This window comes from Scyliorhinus canicula, chromosome 7 (assembly GCF_902713615.1).
Source record: "Scyliorhinus canicula chromosome 7, sScyCan1.1, whole genome shotgun sequence".
NCBI classification, from domain to species: Eukaryota; Metazoa; Chordata; class Chondrichthyes; order Carcharhiniformes; family Scyliorhinidae; genus Scyliorhinus; species Scyliorhinus canicula.
In genome coordinates, this window is record NC_052152.1 from 17,375,678 (window position 1) to 17,393,487 (window position 17,810).

The 17,810-nt window shown below is 49.4% G+C and overlaps 1 protein-coding gene across 2 annotated transcripts in view; it reads right to left on the minus strand.

Annotated features, from left to right (window-relative positions):
• LOC119968750 (ATP-binding cassette sub-family G member 1) overlaps positions 1-17,810 on the minus strand; it is a 61,144-nt gene that overhangs the window by 12,461 nt on the left and 30,873 nt on the right. For both annotated transcript variants that reach the window (XM_038801413.1, XM_038801414.1), the window contains exons 5-10: positions 16,638-16,688; positions 14,963-15,108; positions 13,209-13,332; positions 8,909-9,023; positions 7,189-7,337; positions 798-899 (exon numbers count right to left, since the gene is read on the minus strand). In XM_038801413.1, coding sequence (XP_038657341.1) covers positions 798-899; positions 7,189-7,337; positions 8,909-9,023; positions 13,209-13,332; positions 14,963-15,108; positions 16,638-16,688 — 687 coding nt within the window. The remainder of the gene's footprint in view (positions 1-797; positions 900-7,188; positions 7,338-8,908; positions 9,024-13,208; positions 13,333-14,962; positions 15,109-16,637; positions 16,689-17,810) is intronic.

A 17,810-nucleotide genomic window follows, 5' to 3' on the forward strand; every position in this document is an offset into this window, starting at 1 on the left:
GGCAAAAAAGGCCAGAGGGACTAAAGGCCAATTCCAGTTCCTCTATCCCAAGTCAACGAGAGTTGTTATTTGCTCGCAATATTATTGAATAACTGAGACAGCAATTATGCACAAGAATACAAGAAATAAGACTAGGAGCAGACCATGCAGCCCAACAGGGCTGCTAAACCTGGCTGCCAGCTCCATTTTCCCGCACATTCCCCATTTTCCTTGGCACCCTGAGAGACCAAACATTTGCCCATCCCAGACTCAAATATATTCAACGATGGAGCACCCACGATCCTCTGGGGAAGAGAATTCCAAAGATTCACAACCCTTGAGTGAAGAAATTTCTCCTCATCTCAGTCCTTGATCAGCCCCTTATCCTGACACTGTGGCCCCGTGTTTCAGATTCCCCAACCAAGGTAAACAGTCTCTCAGCATCCACTTGATCGAGCCCGTTCTGAATCTCATACATTTCAATGAGATCGCCGCTCGTGCCAGAATAAATAGACCCAATTTACTCATTGCAGGACAACCCCCTCTATCCAGGGACCAATTTAGTGAATATTCACTGTACCGCCTCCAACGCAACGGTATCCTTCCTTAAATATAAAGACCAAAACTGCGCACAGTGTCCAGGTGTGGTCTCACCCAAGCCCTGAATAACTGTAGCAAGGATTGTTACCCCATATCTCAGAGCACCGTTAATACTGAGCACTGGAGAGTGGGGTTGTTACTGGGTAACAGAGGGCACGGTGATTACCCAGTAACTTGGAGCATTATTATCAGCCATAGAGTGGAAGCACAATTATTACCGAGTCTCTCATGATGCTCAGGAAGGTCCTTTTGAAAAGAATGCAGAACTGGGTCAGGCAGCTGGCAGAGAAGCTATGACAACCTTCTGAGGGAGACGGATCCTGTAAGACAGAAAGAAGAGACTCAGTCATGTTTAATTATTACTCCCTGCCACATGATCTTTGGTTCTCACCCTTCATTAGAAAGGGGACTGTTTAGCAAGACACAGAACAACATGGCTTAGAATTGACATCCCTTCCAGTCCCAATATCTAACACTCCCAGACCTCATACAGAGGGAGGCCTTGTGATCCAGTATGCTAACATACACTGTGATAAGACCCACTGATTTCCATATTTACTGCAATACTGTCAGACGGCGAAAGTGTTAGTTTCTAAACAATCAAAATAAATCTCTCACCCAATGAGTAAAGAAATTTGACAATAATGTAAAGGTTCCCTCTATTCTTGCCCCCAAAATGTGTCTCAGCCGCAACATCAGGGCAACTCCCTCTACACTACAAAATATGTCTCAATTCTCACAGTTAATTTAGTGGAGATGATGGGAGGCTCGGCCGCCAATGGGAGAGCTGGTAATAATAATAGCTTATTGTCATAGGTAGGCTTCACTGAAGTTACTGTGAAAAGCCCCTAATCGCCACATTCCAACGTCTATTCGGGGAGGCCAGTACGGGAATTGAACCCGCGCTGCTGGCCTTGTTCTGCATTACAACCCAGCTGTTTAGCCCACTGTGCTAGAGAACCCCTTTGCCTTCTTTGTGGAAGGTCAGCCAAATTTGTGCCATTCAGGCAAGCAACGGGTAACTGGCAGGGGTCAGGATACCTGAGCTGGGAAGTCTTGACGCAAAAAGATCTGTGGCCAATCAGAGGTGAGCAGCTCCTTTGTTTAGCTGTGCCACTGGGGAGGCGGTAGCCGCTGGCGGAATGACAGGCAATGGAGACCCAGCATCACGGACGGACCCAGAGGTAAGTGTGCGGCTGTAAGTGGGACCACTGGCCTTCGCAATGCTGGGTTCTTTAATCAGGCACTGAGTGCCTTTAAGTGAAGGACCACCCCCAGAGACCACAACCTGCATAGCTCTCCCACTGATGGGTTAATACCACTGGCAGCAGAAGAAGGATCTTGATTGGGCTTTAATTGCCACTTAAGGGCCTCGACTGGAGGCAAGAAGATGGTCGGGTTCTCAACTGCCACCCTCCTGCCTGATTAAATGCCCACCCCGCCATCCAACCTACCATGGGGAGAGCATAAAGTCCAGCCCCAAATATCCTCTCTACTTTGATCTCTGATTACTGTGAGTTAGAATTAAGTCAGGAGCAGTTTTACATTGTGCCTACTCATGCCCACTGTAAACTTGAATCAAGTTCTTTCACAAAACACTCAGCGGCAGCAATGGACTCGATTTAAGTTAATTATTGGTCCTAAATATTCATCCCTTGCCTCGTCACTCAACTCTCTGGGGGCTCAACATGTGGAGGCTGGTCCTTCTGTACCACTCTGTAGTTGGCACTTTAGGATGTCAACACCTTATGCCCATCACTAGTACAGAGACAATGGGCTGGATTCTCCATCGGCAGGATCCTCCGTGTTGCCGGCAGCGCACTCACGCCCGCAGATTTCCCGACGGCATGGGGGTGTCAACAAAGGGAAACCCCATTGGCTGGCTGCCAGGACAGAGAATCCCGCTGCTGGCGGGGGCATGCCGCACACAACAGGTGGGGTGGGACGGAGAATCCCGGCCCATAGGTGCAAATGTAATCACCAAAATGGACGGGGGGGGGGGGGGGGGGGGCTGCTGTTCTTGACTGCAAGAAAACAGGCACTAGGTTTTTAAAAATTCGTTCATGGGTATCTCTGACTCTGCCTCGACTCGAGAAGGTGGTGGCGACCTGCCTTCTTGAACCGCTACAGTCCATATGGTGTAGGTGCACCCACAGTGCTGTTAGGGAGCGAGTTCCAGGATTTTAACCCTGCGACAGTGAAGGAACGGTGATATATTTCCAAGTCAGGATGGCGAGTGACTTGGAGGGGAACATCCAGGTGTTGGTGTTCCCAGGTAACTGCTGCTCTTGTCTTCCTAGATATTAGTGGCCGTGGATTTGATAGGGGCTGTCTCTGGAACGCTGGTGAGTTCTGCAGTGGATCTTGTAGATGGTGCACACTGCTACCACAGTGCATCTTGTAGATGGTGCACACTGCTACCACAGTGCATCTTGTAGATGGTGCACACTGCTACCACAGTGCATCTTGTAGATGGTGCACACTGCTACCACAGTGCATCTTGTAGATGGTGCACACTGCTACCACAGTGCATCTTGTAGATGGTGCACACTGCTACCACAGTGCATCTTGTAGATGGTGCACACTGCTCCCACAGTGCATCTTGTAGATGGTGCACATGCTACCACAGTGCATCTTGTAGATGGTGCACACTGCTACCACAGCGCATGAGTGGTGGAGCGAGTGCATGTTTGTGGAAGGGGAAGCAATCAAGCAGGGCTGCTTTCTCTGTATGGTGTTAAGTTTCATCAGTATTGTTGGAGCTGCACTCATCCAGGCAAGTGGAGACCATTCCATCACTCTCCTGACTTGTGCCGTGTAGATGGTGAACAGGCTCCGGGGAGTCAGGAGGCGAGATACTTGCCACAGGATTTCTAGCCTCTGACCTGCCCCCTCAAACGCGCTGTATCGACGGCCTCATTGCCTGAGGCCCGCCCCCCCGATGCTCCGACCCCGACTGGCCAAGTTCCCAACAGCGTCGGTCGCATGTGGTCTCATCCATCGGGAACTCGGCATGGCAGCCGCGGGCTCAGTCCAGCGCCGCCACAGTCGGGGTAGGGCCAACCCGTGGGCAGGGGGTGGGGGCACTGTGGGGGGGCGGTCAGGGCGCGCGAGCCGGCCAAAGGGGGGGACTATTAGGGTTAGGATGCGCATGCGCGGCCACGGACCCAGCAATTATCGGCAGCTAGAGCCGGGCGCTTTACGCTGCCGGCATGCTACACCCAACCAAACGGAGGATCGGTGGCCATTTTACGCAATTTGTTCTGTCACAAAACGCCAACGTTCCCACACCAGCGTTGGGACATAGCCTCAATATCGGAGAATCTAGCCGCAGATCTTGCTGCATTTGGACATGTACTTCAGTATCTGAGGAGTTGCGGATGGTGCTGAATATTGTGCAATCATCAGTAAACATCCCCACTTCTGACCTTCTTATGGAGTGAAGATGGTTAAACCTGGGACACTACCCTGAGGAACTTCTACAGTGAAATCCTGGAACAGAAATGATTGACACCCAACAATCACAACCATTTTCCTCTGTGCTGGGTATGACTCCACCAACAGAAAGTTTCTGCCCTGATTAGCATCGACCCGAGGTTTGTTAGGGCTCACTGATGCCCCCCTCAGTCAAATGCTGCCTTGATGCCAAAGGCATTCACTTTCACTCCTCCTGTGGAGTTCACCTTTGTTGTCCACGTTTGAACCAAGGCTGTAATGAAGTCAGGAGCTGAGTGACCCTGGCGGAACCCAAACTGAGCATCAGTAAGCAGGTTATTGCCGAGTAAGTGCCACTTGATAGCACTGTTGATGACCCCTTCCATTACTAATGGTCGAAAATAGACTGATGGTTAGTAATTAACCAGGTTGTATTTATCCTGCTTTTTTGTGTACAGGTTATACCTGGACAATCTTCCGCATTGCTGGGTAGATGTCATTGTTGTAGATGTACCAGAACAACTTGGTTAGGTGTGTGGTAAGTCCTGGGGCATAAGTCTTCAGTATTATTGGCGGTATAATGTCCAGCAGTATCCAGTGCCTTCAGCCGTTTCTTGATATCATGTGGAGTCAATCGTATGGCTGGAGACTGACATCTGTGATGCTAGAGACCTCCAGAAGAGGCTGAGATGGATCATCCAAAGGAACAAAGAAAAGTACAGCACAGGAACAGGCCCTTCGGCCTCCAAGCCTGCGCCGACCATGCTGCCCGTCTAAACTAAAATCTTCACACTTCCGGGGTCAGTATCCCTCTATTCCCATCCTATTCATATATTTGTCAAGGTGCTCCTTAAACGTGACTATCGTCCCTGCTTCCACCACCTCCTCTCCGGCAGCAAGTTCCAGGCACCCACTACCCTCTGTGTAAAAAACTTGCCTCCCTCGTACATCTCTAAACCTTCCCCTCGCACCTTAAACCTATGCCCCCCAAGTAATTGACTCCTCTACCCTGGGAAAAGACATCATCCACTGCATCAATCACTTTGTGACCTCCTCGAAAAATTCTATAAGTTAGTGAGATGCGACCTCCCCTTCACAAAACCATGCTGCCTCGCTCTAATACGTCCACTTGCTTCCAAAAGGGAGTAGATCCTGTCTCTAAGAATTCTCTCCAGTGCTTTCCCTACCACTGACGTAAGGCTCACCAGCCTATAGTTCCCTGGATTATCCTTGTTACCCTTCTTAAACAAAGGAACAACATTGGCTATTCTCCAGTCCTCTGGAACATCACCTGAAGACAGTGAGGATCGAATGATTTCTGTCAAGGCCTCAGCAATTTCCTCCCTTGCCTCCTTCAGTATTCTGGGGTAGATCCCATCAGGCCCTAGGGACTGATCCACCTTAATATTTTTCAAAACGCCCAACACCTCGTCTTTTTGGCTCTCAATGTGACCCAGGCTATCTACACACCCTTCTCCTGACTCAACATCCACCAATTCCTTCTCTTTGGTGAATACTGATACAAAGTATTAATTTAGTACCTCGCCATTTCCTCTGGCACAACACATAGATTCCCTCCCCTGTCCTTCAGTGGGCCAACCCTTTCCCTGGCTACCCTCTTAATTTTTATGTACGTGCAAAAAGTCTTGGGCTTTTCCTTAACCCGATTTGCCAATGACTTTTCGTGACTCCTTTTAGCCCTCCTGACTCCTTGCTTAAGTTCCTTCCGACTTTCCTTATATTCCACACAGGCTTCGTCTGTTCCCAGCATTCTAGCCCTGACAAATGCCACCTTTTTCTTTTTGACAAGGCCTACAATATCTCTCGTTATCCAAGGTTCCCGAAATTTGGCATATTTATCCTTCCTCCTCAGAGGAACATGCTGGTCCTGAATTCCTTTCAACTGACATATGAAAGCCTCCCACATATCAGATGTTGATTTACCCTCAAACATCCGCCCCCAATTCTTCACTTTCCACCTAATATTGTTATAATTAGCCTTCCCCCAATTTAGCACATTCACCCTCGGACCACTCTTATCCTTGTCCACCAGCACTTTAAAACTTACTGAATTGTGGTCACTGTTCCCGAAATGCTCCCCTACTGAAACCTACCACCTGGCCAGGCTCGTTCCCTAATACCAGGTCCAGAACAGCCCCTTGGACTATCTACATAAGAAGCCCTCCTGGATGTTCCTTACAAACTCTGCTCCGTCCAACCCCTAGCACTAAGTGGGTCCCTGTCAATATTGGGAAGTTAAAGCCTCCCATCACAACAACCCTGTTGCTTTTACTCCTTTCCAAAATTTGTCTACCTATCTGTTCCTCTATCTCCCGTTGGCTGTTGGGAGGCCTGTAGTAAACCCCCAACATTGTGACTGCACCCTTCTTATTCCTGATCTTGACCCATATAGCCTCGCTGCCCTCTGAGGTATCCTCCCGCAGTGATATTCTCCCTAACCAGTAGCGCAACTCCTCCACCCCTTTTACATCCCCCTCTATCTCGCCTGTAACATCTGGCTGAAGATTGTTGCAAATGCAACTTATCTTTTGCAATGATGTGCTGGGCTCCCGTATCATTGAGGAGGAGGATATTTGCGGAGCCTTCTGCTCCAATGAGATTTTAGTTGTCCGCTACCATTCACGACTGGATGTGACAGGAATGCAGAGCTTAGATCTGATTCATTGATTGTGGAACTGTTTAGCTCTGTCCATCGCTTGCTGCTAATGCTGTTTGGCACAAAGATGGTCCTGTGTTGTAGCTTCGCCAGGTTGGCACCTTGTTTTTAGGTCTGGTGTTGCTCCATGCAGAGAGTAACAGGGCAAAACCTCAGCCAATGAGGGTCGGCTTGCCAACCAATCAGCACTCTTTTCTCCTGTGGTATAAATAGTTATGATCGATCGACATTTGGGCATTCTTGTGTTCGTCAGGGCTGGTTTAGCACAGTGGGCTAAATAGCTGGCTTGGAATGCAGAGCAATGCCAGCAGCGCGGGTTCAATTCCCGTATCTGCGTCCCCAAGCAGGCGCCGGAATGTGGCGACTAGGGGCTTTTCACAGTCGCTTCATTGAAGCCTACTTGTGACAATTAGTAATTATTATTATTATTGATCAGAAGGCAAAAAGCTTCTCCTTTCACCAATATTGAAATACTTCATTGTTAGGGGTTCCCTTACCTCAACAGATGGTCTGTGCCAGAGGAAAGGGTTCAGATCCTTGTCTTCATTTTCGTGTGGTTTGCAGTCAGTGTCGCACTTCCCATCCTGCACTGCTTTCACCAGCCTGGGGTTCTGCTCCCCGTACTCACCGGAAGCGATCTCCATCACTAGGGAAACAAGCGCGATGTATTAGCACGTATCATCATTACATCTCCCGTGAGATAACTGATGACTGATGAGATTTGCAGCTACTGAAAACAGTAAAACCTGGGAATTAAGAATACTGGTTTGAATTGGTCTTGTGTACCTTAAAATAGAATGTACCAGTAAAAACTGGGAAATAACAATCCTGGTCCGAACTGTTTTTTCCTGTTGGGTGGCATGACAGATGTGAAGCCTCTGTTGCCAATAACCTAAATTGTATTTTCTACGGTTTAAATTATCCCTGTTAATAATTTGAGTGAAAAAGCCATCACGTGACCGATTTGAGATTTATTTTCTAAATTTGGCGAGGCTGGGTTTGCTGGGCTCCATCCCAATTGAGAGATCGCCTTTGAAACTGCCTCCAGCATGGGAAAGAGAGACAGAGAGCGAGAGACAGGTAGAGAGTAAGAGAGAGGGAGAAGCCAAGATTGGGGCGGGGAGACAGAGGGAGAGAGCATGATCAAGAGCGGGAGAGAGAGAGAGAGAGACCATGATTGGAGGAAGAGAGAGGCTGTGTTTGGGAGGGGTGAGGTCAGGATAATAATAATAATAACAATAATCTTTATTGTCACAAGTAGGATTACATTAACACTTCAATGAAGTGACTGCGAAAAGCCCCTAGTCACCACATTCCGGCGCCTGTTCGGATACACGGAGGGAGAATTCAGGACTCTCAGCTGGTACGGGAATTGAACCCGTGCTGCTGGCCTTGTTCTGCGTCACACAGCAGCTGTCTAGCCCACTGAGCTAAACCAGCCCCTGGCTGTGATTCCAGCTTGGGGGTAGGGGGCTGGAGATCGCCGCTGAAAAAGGAATTGCAGGTTAGGTCAGCAGGTGGGGAAGTTAGAATGTGGGACTGAGTGGGGAATGTTCGAGAGCAGGGCTGTGTGATGGGAGGTTAGATATTAGAGCGAGTGGGGGGATTCGAAATAGGGTCTGGGAGGGGGGTTTGTTGGAGATTGGGACCATGTAGAGGGAGACTAGGGATTGGAGTTGGGGGGATGGTGGAGGGTGGGGTGGTGGGTAGAAGTTGAAGATTAGGCCTTTGCAGGGCAAGTTAGAGATTGGGGCTGGGGGCTATTGCATCTGAGAGAACTGCGGCATCTGGAAAATTACTGCAGAAAAATCCGTTTTAAATTGGGTCTGTGGGAGGCTGATTTAAGTACGTTAATTCCATCATGGAGAGAAGGCACACTCGGAAACACTGATAACTGCAAACATATTGGAGTCAGTTCCACCTATTTAACTGTTGAAGATCTCCCAGCCCCAAACCTCTCCCGCCCATTTCCGGGAGTGAGGAGGAAGTTAGCTCGGAGAAGACCTACAGTGGGTCAGTGTCTCGGAGTCAGAAGATTTTGGTTTCAAGTCGACTCCACTGTCTTCAGCACAAGATCGAGGTTGACACTCCATGCAGTGCCGTGGGAGGACTGTACTGTTGGAGGTGCCCTTTTACAAACAAAATATCTGCGCTCGCAGGTAAAATATCCTATTGTGAAGAAAATCAACACATTCTGTGCAGAGCATCAGTTCATACCAAAGTCAGCGGGGTTGTGGTAGGTTGGGCAGTGCAGGCCAATCTCCTTCAGATATGGGACAAGACCACAAACATTTCCACGGTAGATGCACTGCCCCTGGCTCAGGACATAGAGCTGAATTAAAACAAAAGGAGAAGACCACATGAATAACAGCATCATCCACCCTGTCAAGTCTCAGGTCACGAGGATTGATCATGACTCAGTTTTGTCTGAGAAAAAACACTTTGTTCCGCCTCATTCCACTTATCTTAGAGTCACAGGATAACAGAATGCTTACAGCACAGAAAGAGGTCATTCGGCCAGTCTTGTCCATGCCAGCTCTCTGCGAGAGCAACTCACATAGTCCCACTTACCCCAACCTTTGCCCCTGCAATTCTTGGCCGGGATTCTCCCCTACCCGGCGGGGCAAGGGGTCCCGGCGTGTCGGAGTGGCGTGAACCGCCCCAAAGGTGCAGAATTCTCCTTAGGGGCCAAGCCCTCACATTGAGGGGCTAGGCCCGCGCCGGAGTTGTTCCCACTCTGCCGGCTGGCGTGAACGGCCTTTGGCCAGCCGGGGCCGAAAGGACTTCGCCGGCCGGTGTAAGTCCACACATGCGCCGGAGCGTCAGCGGCTGCTGACGTCATACCGGCACATGCGCAGGGGAGGGCGTCACTTCCGCCTCCGCCATGGTGAAGACCATGGCGAAGGCGGAAGAAAAAGAGACCCCACTCGGGGTCAGATCGCCCCGTGCACCCCCCCCCCCCCCCCCCCCCCCCAGGACCCCAGAGCCTGCCCGCGCCGCCAATCCCGCCGGTCAGGTAGGTGGTTTAAAACACGCCGGCGGGAGAGGCCTGTCAGCGGCGGGACTTCGGCCCATCGCGGGCCGGAGAATCGCCGCGGGGGGCCCACCGACCAGCACGGCCCGGTTCCCGCCCCCGCCGAATCTCGCGGGGCGGAGAATTCGGGACACAGCGGGGGCAAGATTGACGCCGGCCCCGGGTGATTCTCCGACCCGGCCACTCACTGCATAAAAGAGTTTTCCTCATGTCGCCATTGCATGTTTTGCCAATCACCTTAAAACACTGCACTCTGGGGGTGGGGGGGGCACGCTGGCTCAGTGGTTAGAAATGAGATCCCAGGCTCAATCACAGCTCTGGGTCACCGTCCGTGTGGAGTTTGCACATTCTCCCCGTGTTTGCGTGGGTTTCACCCCCACAACACAAAACTGTGCAGGGTAGGTTAATTGAACATGAAGGGCAATTTAGAATGGCCAATCCACCTAACCTGCACATCTGTGGACTGTGGGAGGAAACCGGAGCACCCGGAGGAAACCCACGCACACACGGGGAGAATGTGCAGACTCCGCACAGACAGTGACCCAGCCGGGAATCGAACCTGGGATCCTGGAGCTGTGAAGCAACTGTGCTAACCACTATGCTACAGTGCTGCCCATGCGTTGAGACCTACGCAGCCATGGGGAGAATGTGCAAACTCCACATGGGCAGTGACGCGGGGCCAGGATCGAATCCAGATCCTCGGGGGTGTGAAGCAGCAGTGCTAACCACTGTGCCACAATGCCACCCGCAAACACGCCAACGTGACTTTGTTAGACTGATTGGGTGGGTTCAGCCAATGTGCAGCTGTTAGTGCCAGTTGGTTAAAATCAAGGCTGTGAAAAATGTTAGGCGGGGTGGGGGGCGGGGGGGGGGGGGGGGGGGGGGGGGGGGGTGCGTCAGGTTGTTTGCACTCGTGTCTATTTTAAAGAATAAATTCAGAGAGTAATTCTCACCCGATGACTGCTCTCTGAAGAGGACATCAAATTACCTCCATTGCCAGCTCTCCTTGTGTAATTCCTCTTTCCTCTAATCAGACATCACTGTCTGGTAACTCCCACTACCCAGTCACTAAGGGTGGTCCACCCAGTCATACGCACCCAAGAGGACTCACAAGGCATTGCAAAATCATTGACCTAGAATCTAAATGTTTCCACCTGTTGCACCTTCCATTAAACGCTGGGATCTTTATATAGTTAAAAATGAATAATAGAGGTATCATGTTTAAAAATAGAAGTCTCAAGGTCTCATCATTGAGTCAAGCAAACCTATAGGCCCTTATTGTGTTCAGCAGTGGTACCATTACACAACAGTGGCCTTCATCTTAATCTAGCTCATTCTTTCTCGGTTCCAGAGTCCAATAGAGATCAGTCCATTCCCCAGCCTTTCCTTACTTTCCATGACCTTGAAGTATCTTAGACCCAATACCAGGATCAAATCTCTGATTTGCCTCATCTTCTCGCGTCCATTCTCAAATCTGAAACGATGAACATTTGGGCCTTCATCGAGCTTTCTCAATTACGGAGAGACAGGCACAACATTGGGGTGATTTTTCTGTGACTTATTCTAACAAGGTATGAGACATTGAAACGTTGCACTGCGAAAGGATACAGCTGCCAAGCAGTGGGTGCCATCTGCAAAAGCAGCATGCATCCTCTCTCGCTGGCACTGGAACTGTCAGTGTATCAGGGAATCAAGCCAGGGACATATTTAAGGCAAAAGTATTTAGCTCATCAAATTCACTGCTTGTTTTCCTGTAAGGAAAGATGACGAGTCAGCAAGTAGTATTTTCCGAAGCGGAGGATTTTTGTTTTGGGAGCGTGTTATGTCACAAGCTTGTGTAAGGTGGCACCTGGCGCTCACTCTCTCCTGGAAAGGTTCCCAGTTCTCTTGCTGGTTTGCTCGACTTTGGCAGGCAGGGTTGCAGTGATGAACATGGTTTTGCCCATTGCTTTAAAGGGCTTTGCAGACTCGTGTGTCGCGAGGATTATCACTGGCATCTAGAGTTAGTCCTGGGACAGATGCAGCAAAGCGATGCCTTGGGCGCCAATGCCAACTCAGGTGGCTTTGTCATTAACAGCCAAGGCAAGCAAATGCCAGGTGATGGAGCCTTTGTCAAACAAATCAATCAGAAGTCGGGATTGTTTCCACCAGCAATGGGGTTGGTGAGAGGACACAGGTTTGAGGTAATAGAAAAATAAGGGCAGCACGGTGGCGCAGTGGATAGCACTGCTGCCTAATGGCGCTGAGGTCCCAGGTTTGATCCCAGCTCTGGGTCACTGCCCGTGTGGCGTTTGCATTCTCCTCGTGTTTGCCCCCACAACCCAAAGATGTGCAGGCTAGGTGGATTGGCCACGCTAAATTGCCCTTAATTGGAAAAAATGAATTGGGTACTCTAAATTTAAATTAAAAAAAGTAATAACAAAATAAACCATCGAGGGATATGAAGAGTAATATTTTAATGCAGCAACCAATTTCATGTAGGGATTGTTGAAGCATATTTATTAGTGTTCAGCCAGGATTCCCATTCCTCCAGTGATTCCTGACCACAAAACGTAGAAGCAGAAGTCGGCCATTCGGTCCATCGATTCTGCTGCACTATTAAGTGAGACCATGACTGATCTGATGTGATAATCCTCAACTCCATTTTCCCACCTTATCCCCGTAATCCTTGATTCCCTTACTGATTAAAAATCTGTCTATCTCAGCCTTGAGCATATTTAACGATCCAGCCTCTCGAGCTCTCTGCACTAAAGAATCTTAAAGGTTCACTACTCTCTGAGAGATGAAATTCCTCCTCATCGCTGCCTTAAATGGGTGACCCCCTTACTCAGGGATTCTGCCCTCTGGTCCTAGATTCTCCCACAAGAGGAAACATCCTCTCAGCATCTACACTGTCAAGCCCCCTGAGAATCCTTTCTGTCTCAATCATGTCGCCTCTCATTCTTCTAAACTCCAATGAGTACAAGCCCAAACTACCCAACCTCCCCTCATAAGAAAATCCTTCCTTAACCGGGATCAAATCAGTGAACCTTCTCTGGACTGCCTCCAATGCCAGTATATCTTTCTTTGAAGGGACAAAAACTGTCCACAGTATTCCAGGTGTGAGCCCAAAACTGTTCACAGTATTCCAGGTGTGCTCCAACTTATGCCTTGCATAGTTTTATCAAGACTTCCCTATGCTTATACTCCTGAGTGTACATGCGGGAACTGTAAGCAAAGAATGACCTTACACAGTTAACAGCCTGTTCCCATTCAAGGTCAAAGTACACACCAAATTAAATTGAGATTCTGTCTAACACGTGCAAGAGCCCGAATCAGTACCTTCAAGGAGGGGATTGAGAGATTTAAAATCACTTCTTGATAATGAAGCAGTGACATGTACACTCAAAGTCAGCAAATGGCAATCAATCAGTCACATAAAATTCTGTGATAACGTGACTGGAATTCCTCGAACAAATAAAGGAGGGAAAATACATTTCTTACCTTGTCAAACAGCTCAAACAGTTTGGCACTGGGCTGGTGTATGGTGCAGATGACAGTTCTCCCACCCTGAGCCAAGGATTTCATCTGAGAAACTACCTGGAAACAAGATGAACTGTCCAGGCCACTGCAAGCAAAACAATGGATGATTGATGAGGTTAGGAAAGTGAAGAGCGCACATGTTAGATTATCACTTTGGAAGGGCACCGTGTAGTGTTCCACAGAGGCAAATCGCAGCACGATAGCACAGTGGTTAGCTCTGTTGTTTCACAGCGCCAGGGACCTGGGTTTGATTCCCGCTTGGGTCACTGTGCGGAATCTGCACGTTCTCCCCGTGTCTGCGTGGGTTTCCTCCGGACACTCCGGTTTCCTCCCATACGACCTGGGGTGGGAATCTCCGACCCCCCCCGCCGCCGGATTCTCCGGCACCGGAGATTCGACGGGGGCGGGAATCGCGCCGCGCCGGTCGGCAGGCCCCCCCCCCCCCCCCCCCCCCCCTCCGACAATTCTCCAGCCCGCAATGGGCCGAAGTCCCGCTGCTGTAATGCCGGTCCTGCCGGCGTGAATCAAACCACCTCCCTTACCGGCGGGACCGCGATGGCCGACGTGGAGGTGACCCCCCACCCTGCGCATGCGTGGGGATGACGTCAGCAGCCACTGGCGCCAAAGGCCTTCCATGCCACCCGGCAGGACAGCAACCACTCCGCACCTTTGGGGCGGCCAGACGCCGGAGTGGTACCCGCCACTCCATCCCGCCGGGACCCCCCGCCCCGCCGGGTAGGGGAGAATCCCGCCCGTGCTTGTTAGGTGATTTGGAAATTCTGAATTCTCCCTCAGTGTACCTGAACAGGCGCAGGAGTGTGGCAACTAGTGAACAGTCACCTCATTGCGGTGTTAATGTCAGCCTACTTGTGACACTAATAAAGATTATTATTTTTATTATTATTATTATGCGGGGCAGCACAGTGGCAGGGTGGTTAGCATTACTGCCTATGGCGCTGAGGGCCCAGGTTCGATCCCGGTCCCGGGTCACTGTCTGCGTGGAGTTTGCACGTCTCCCCGTGTCTGCGCAGGTTTCACCCCCACAACCCAAAGATGTGCACGTTAGGTGGATTGGCCATGCTAAATTGCCCCTTAAATGGAAAAGAAAATAATTGGGTGCGCTAAAAAATAAAAAAATTATTATTATTATTATCTCAGATACAAACTTACATTCCTCCATTCTGGGACACCTGTTAGATCAGGAATATGTTGAACATGTTGGCTTTGAATATGCCTATAAGGTGTCTCATCTTTGCATCAACAGCTCTGAGCGTTTCATTCTTTACTCATTCCATTACATTCAGCATTTAACTTTGCTAAAGAAATAATTTAACACCGTATCGCATCTCTCAGGAGGCCCTAAAGCACTTTGAAGGTAAGTGAAACCTAGAATTGCCTTTCACAGCAGCCATTTTACATGCCATAAAATATCACAGACAACAATGAAATGAATGATAAACTGAATTGTTTTGGTGAAGTTGGGCACTGGGAAGAATGTTCACCACTGCGCTATTCAGCTGAAAGCATTTTCCCACAGCGCTGTCTCCCAACTTCTCGATTGTGTGCACACGAAGTGCTGGATTATCAGTTTCGACATTAATTCAATGGCTGCAAATTAATGCTGGTCCAGAAATGCCAGTTCACGCCGCCACCCACACTTTTTAAACGGTTCTCCGGGTGCCTGCCTTGAAATTGAGGACAAAAAGCAAAGGTACCTGGTCGGCTCATCAAAAAACATGACAGGAGGATTGTTGACCAGCTCGAGGGCAATGGCGAGTCGCTTGCGCTGACCTCCGGAGAGACTGCCAGTCCGAGTGTTGGCGCATTCCAGAAGGCCGAGGGCCGTTAGAATCTCCTTCACCTGTCAAAGAGCAGACGTGATATCACAAGAGGTCAGATCATCAGTCCAGCATGCTTTACGCAAACCTCTTGTATGTCAATTTTGAAAGCAGGGCCTTAACGGTGAGGATGGATCAGCTGGACAAGACGGTGTACCGAGACCTTCCTGATAATCCTTCTGTCAGCTGGCGAGTGAGATAGTGCAGCCATTGTATAAAAATACATCAAATTACAGCAGATGAGCAGGCCATTTGGCCCAACAGATCTATACTGGTGTTAATGCACCACACAAGTCTCTTCCCACCCATCTTAATCCAACCCCATCAGCATATTCTTCTATTTCTTTCTCCCTCATGTGCTCATTCAGCTTCTATTTTAATGCATCTCTGTTTTTCGTCTCAAATATGCCATGTGATAACCACATTCTATCCATTCTCCTCAGGAAGACCTTTAGAACATAGAACATAGAACAGTACAGCACAGAACAGGCCCTTCGGCCCTCAATGTTGTGCCGAGCCATGATCACCCTACTCAAACCCACGTATCCACCCTATACCCGTAACCCAACAACCCCCCCTTAACCTTACTTTTATTAGGACACTACGGGCAATTTAGCATGGCCAATCCACCTAACCCGCACATCTTTGGACTGTGGGAGGAAACCGGAGCACCCGGAGGAAACCCACGCACACAGGGGGAGGACGTGCAGACTCCACACAGACAGTGACCCAGCCGGGAATCGAACCTGGGACCCTGGAGCTGTGAAGCATTTATGCTAACCACCATGCTACCCTGCTGCCCCTAAATTTCCCCTCAATTTTCCAATTTTCCTTATATCAATCGTCTCTAGTTTTGGATTTTTCCGAAGCAGAAAGATAGAATTTACAGCGCAAAAGGAGGCCGTTCGGCCTATCGAGTCTGCACCAGCCCTTATAAAGAGCACCCTACATAAGCCCATGTCTCCGCCCTATCCCCGTAACCCAGTGACCCCACCTAACCTTTTTGGACACTCAGGGCAAATTGTAATGGCCAATCCACCCAATCTGCACACCTTTGGACAGTGGGAGGAAACTGGAGCACTCGGAGGAAACCCACCCAGACACGGGGAGAACGCGCAGCCTCCGCACAGACAGTGGCCCAGGCGGGAATCAAACCTGGGACCCTGGAGCTGTGAAGCAACCGTGCTAAACACTGTGCTACCGCGTTGCCACAAACATCTTTCCTATGTCCGCCCTACCGGATCCTTTCACAATCTTTAAGGTTACCCCTCAGCCTTCTTGTCTCTCAGGAGGACGGCCCAGCCTGTTCAGAAAACGACCAGTGTGTTCAGAATGCAGCCAAAGGACTGGCTCTGATGGGCCGAAAGTCCCGTCCTTAGCCTCGACCCTTTTCCCCTTTTCTTCTATTCTTTCATCATCACAGAGGATCCTCTGCCCTGTTGGTAGGTTTGCAAAGCCCCTCCCCCTCCCCACCTCTGCAAAGTCATCGAAATAGCAAAAGAAAATGATAAAGAATCAGAGAACCTGCCTCACAATCTCAAGCAGGACTCACCATTTCTTTCCGACCTTCATCTTTCTCCTGGAGCTTGAGGTTAGCTGAGACCTGAGAGACAACAAGTGCAAAATTACAACAAGGTTTAGACAACTGCTATCAGCAACTGTCAGTAAGTAACCATGCCGGCAGCCTGAAGCTATACTGTCGAGGGTGCAAGCTCAACTCAGGATAAGGCAGCTTTCAGAAGTGCCCTCGCACGGCTACCCATTTGCGTGCTCAACTACATCGACCCACGCCAGATCATTGCAAAAGTGACAGTATAACTGCAGTCTTCGAATCAATGTATCATAAAGCCAAAAAAAAGAAATAAATTGGGTTTAACAATAAGACTGTGTAGAGCCTTCAAGGTAGAAAAATGGCCCATGGCTGCCTTCAGGAAAATCAATACTTCAGCAGGAAACTGAGGCCGGGTTTGGACTTCTTATTTTGCTAATACGTACTCCAGAAGGGGCAAAGGACACTGCTTGTTTGCCCTTACCCAATTTTCCATTTGGCATACTTGTGGTCCTAAGGATGTGCGCTCGTGCTGTCACATTTTAGGGCCTCAGGAGACCAGACAACGCCTGTAAAATGGGCGCTATGTGGCCTGATTTTAGTCCCCGAGAAATGAAATCCTCTGGTGGGAGAATCCAGAACGTGGAAGCATATTCTTAAATTTTGACACTTTGGAATTGAAATCAGGACAAATTTGCTCCCCTAAATGCTATGGATTCTGGGGAACAATTTAGATTGTCCTGACACAATGGTACACTGTGTACATTGGCGGTGAGGCTGCATCTGGAGTGTTGTGTTTAATTTTGGTTTTTCTACCTCAGCAAGGATATACTCACCATAGAGGGAGTGCCACGAAGGTTCATCAAACTGATCTGTGGGAAGGCAGGATTGTCATATAGGAAGAGGTTGAGGAAACTAGGCCTATATTCGCTACAGGTTAGAATAATGTGATCCCATTGAAGCGTACAAGATTCTGGCACAACTCGATAAGTTAGATGGAGGAAGAACATTTACCTTGGCTGGGAGAGCCTACAGCCAGAAGGTAGAGTCCCTGAATAAGAGGCAGGGCATTTAGGACCGAGATAACAAGGAATGTCTTCACTCAGAAGGTTGCAAATCTTTGGAATTCTCTATAAGGGCTGTGAAAGTTCAGACAGTAAATATGTTGAAGGCAGA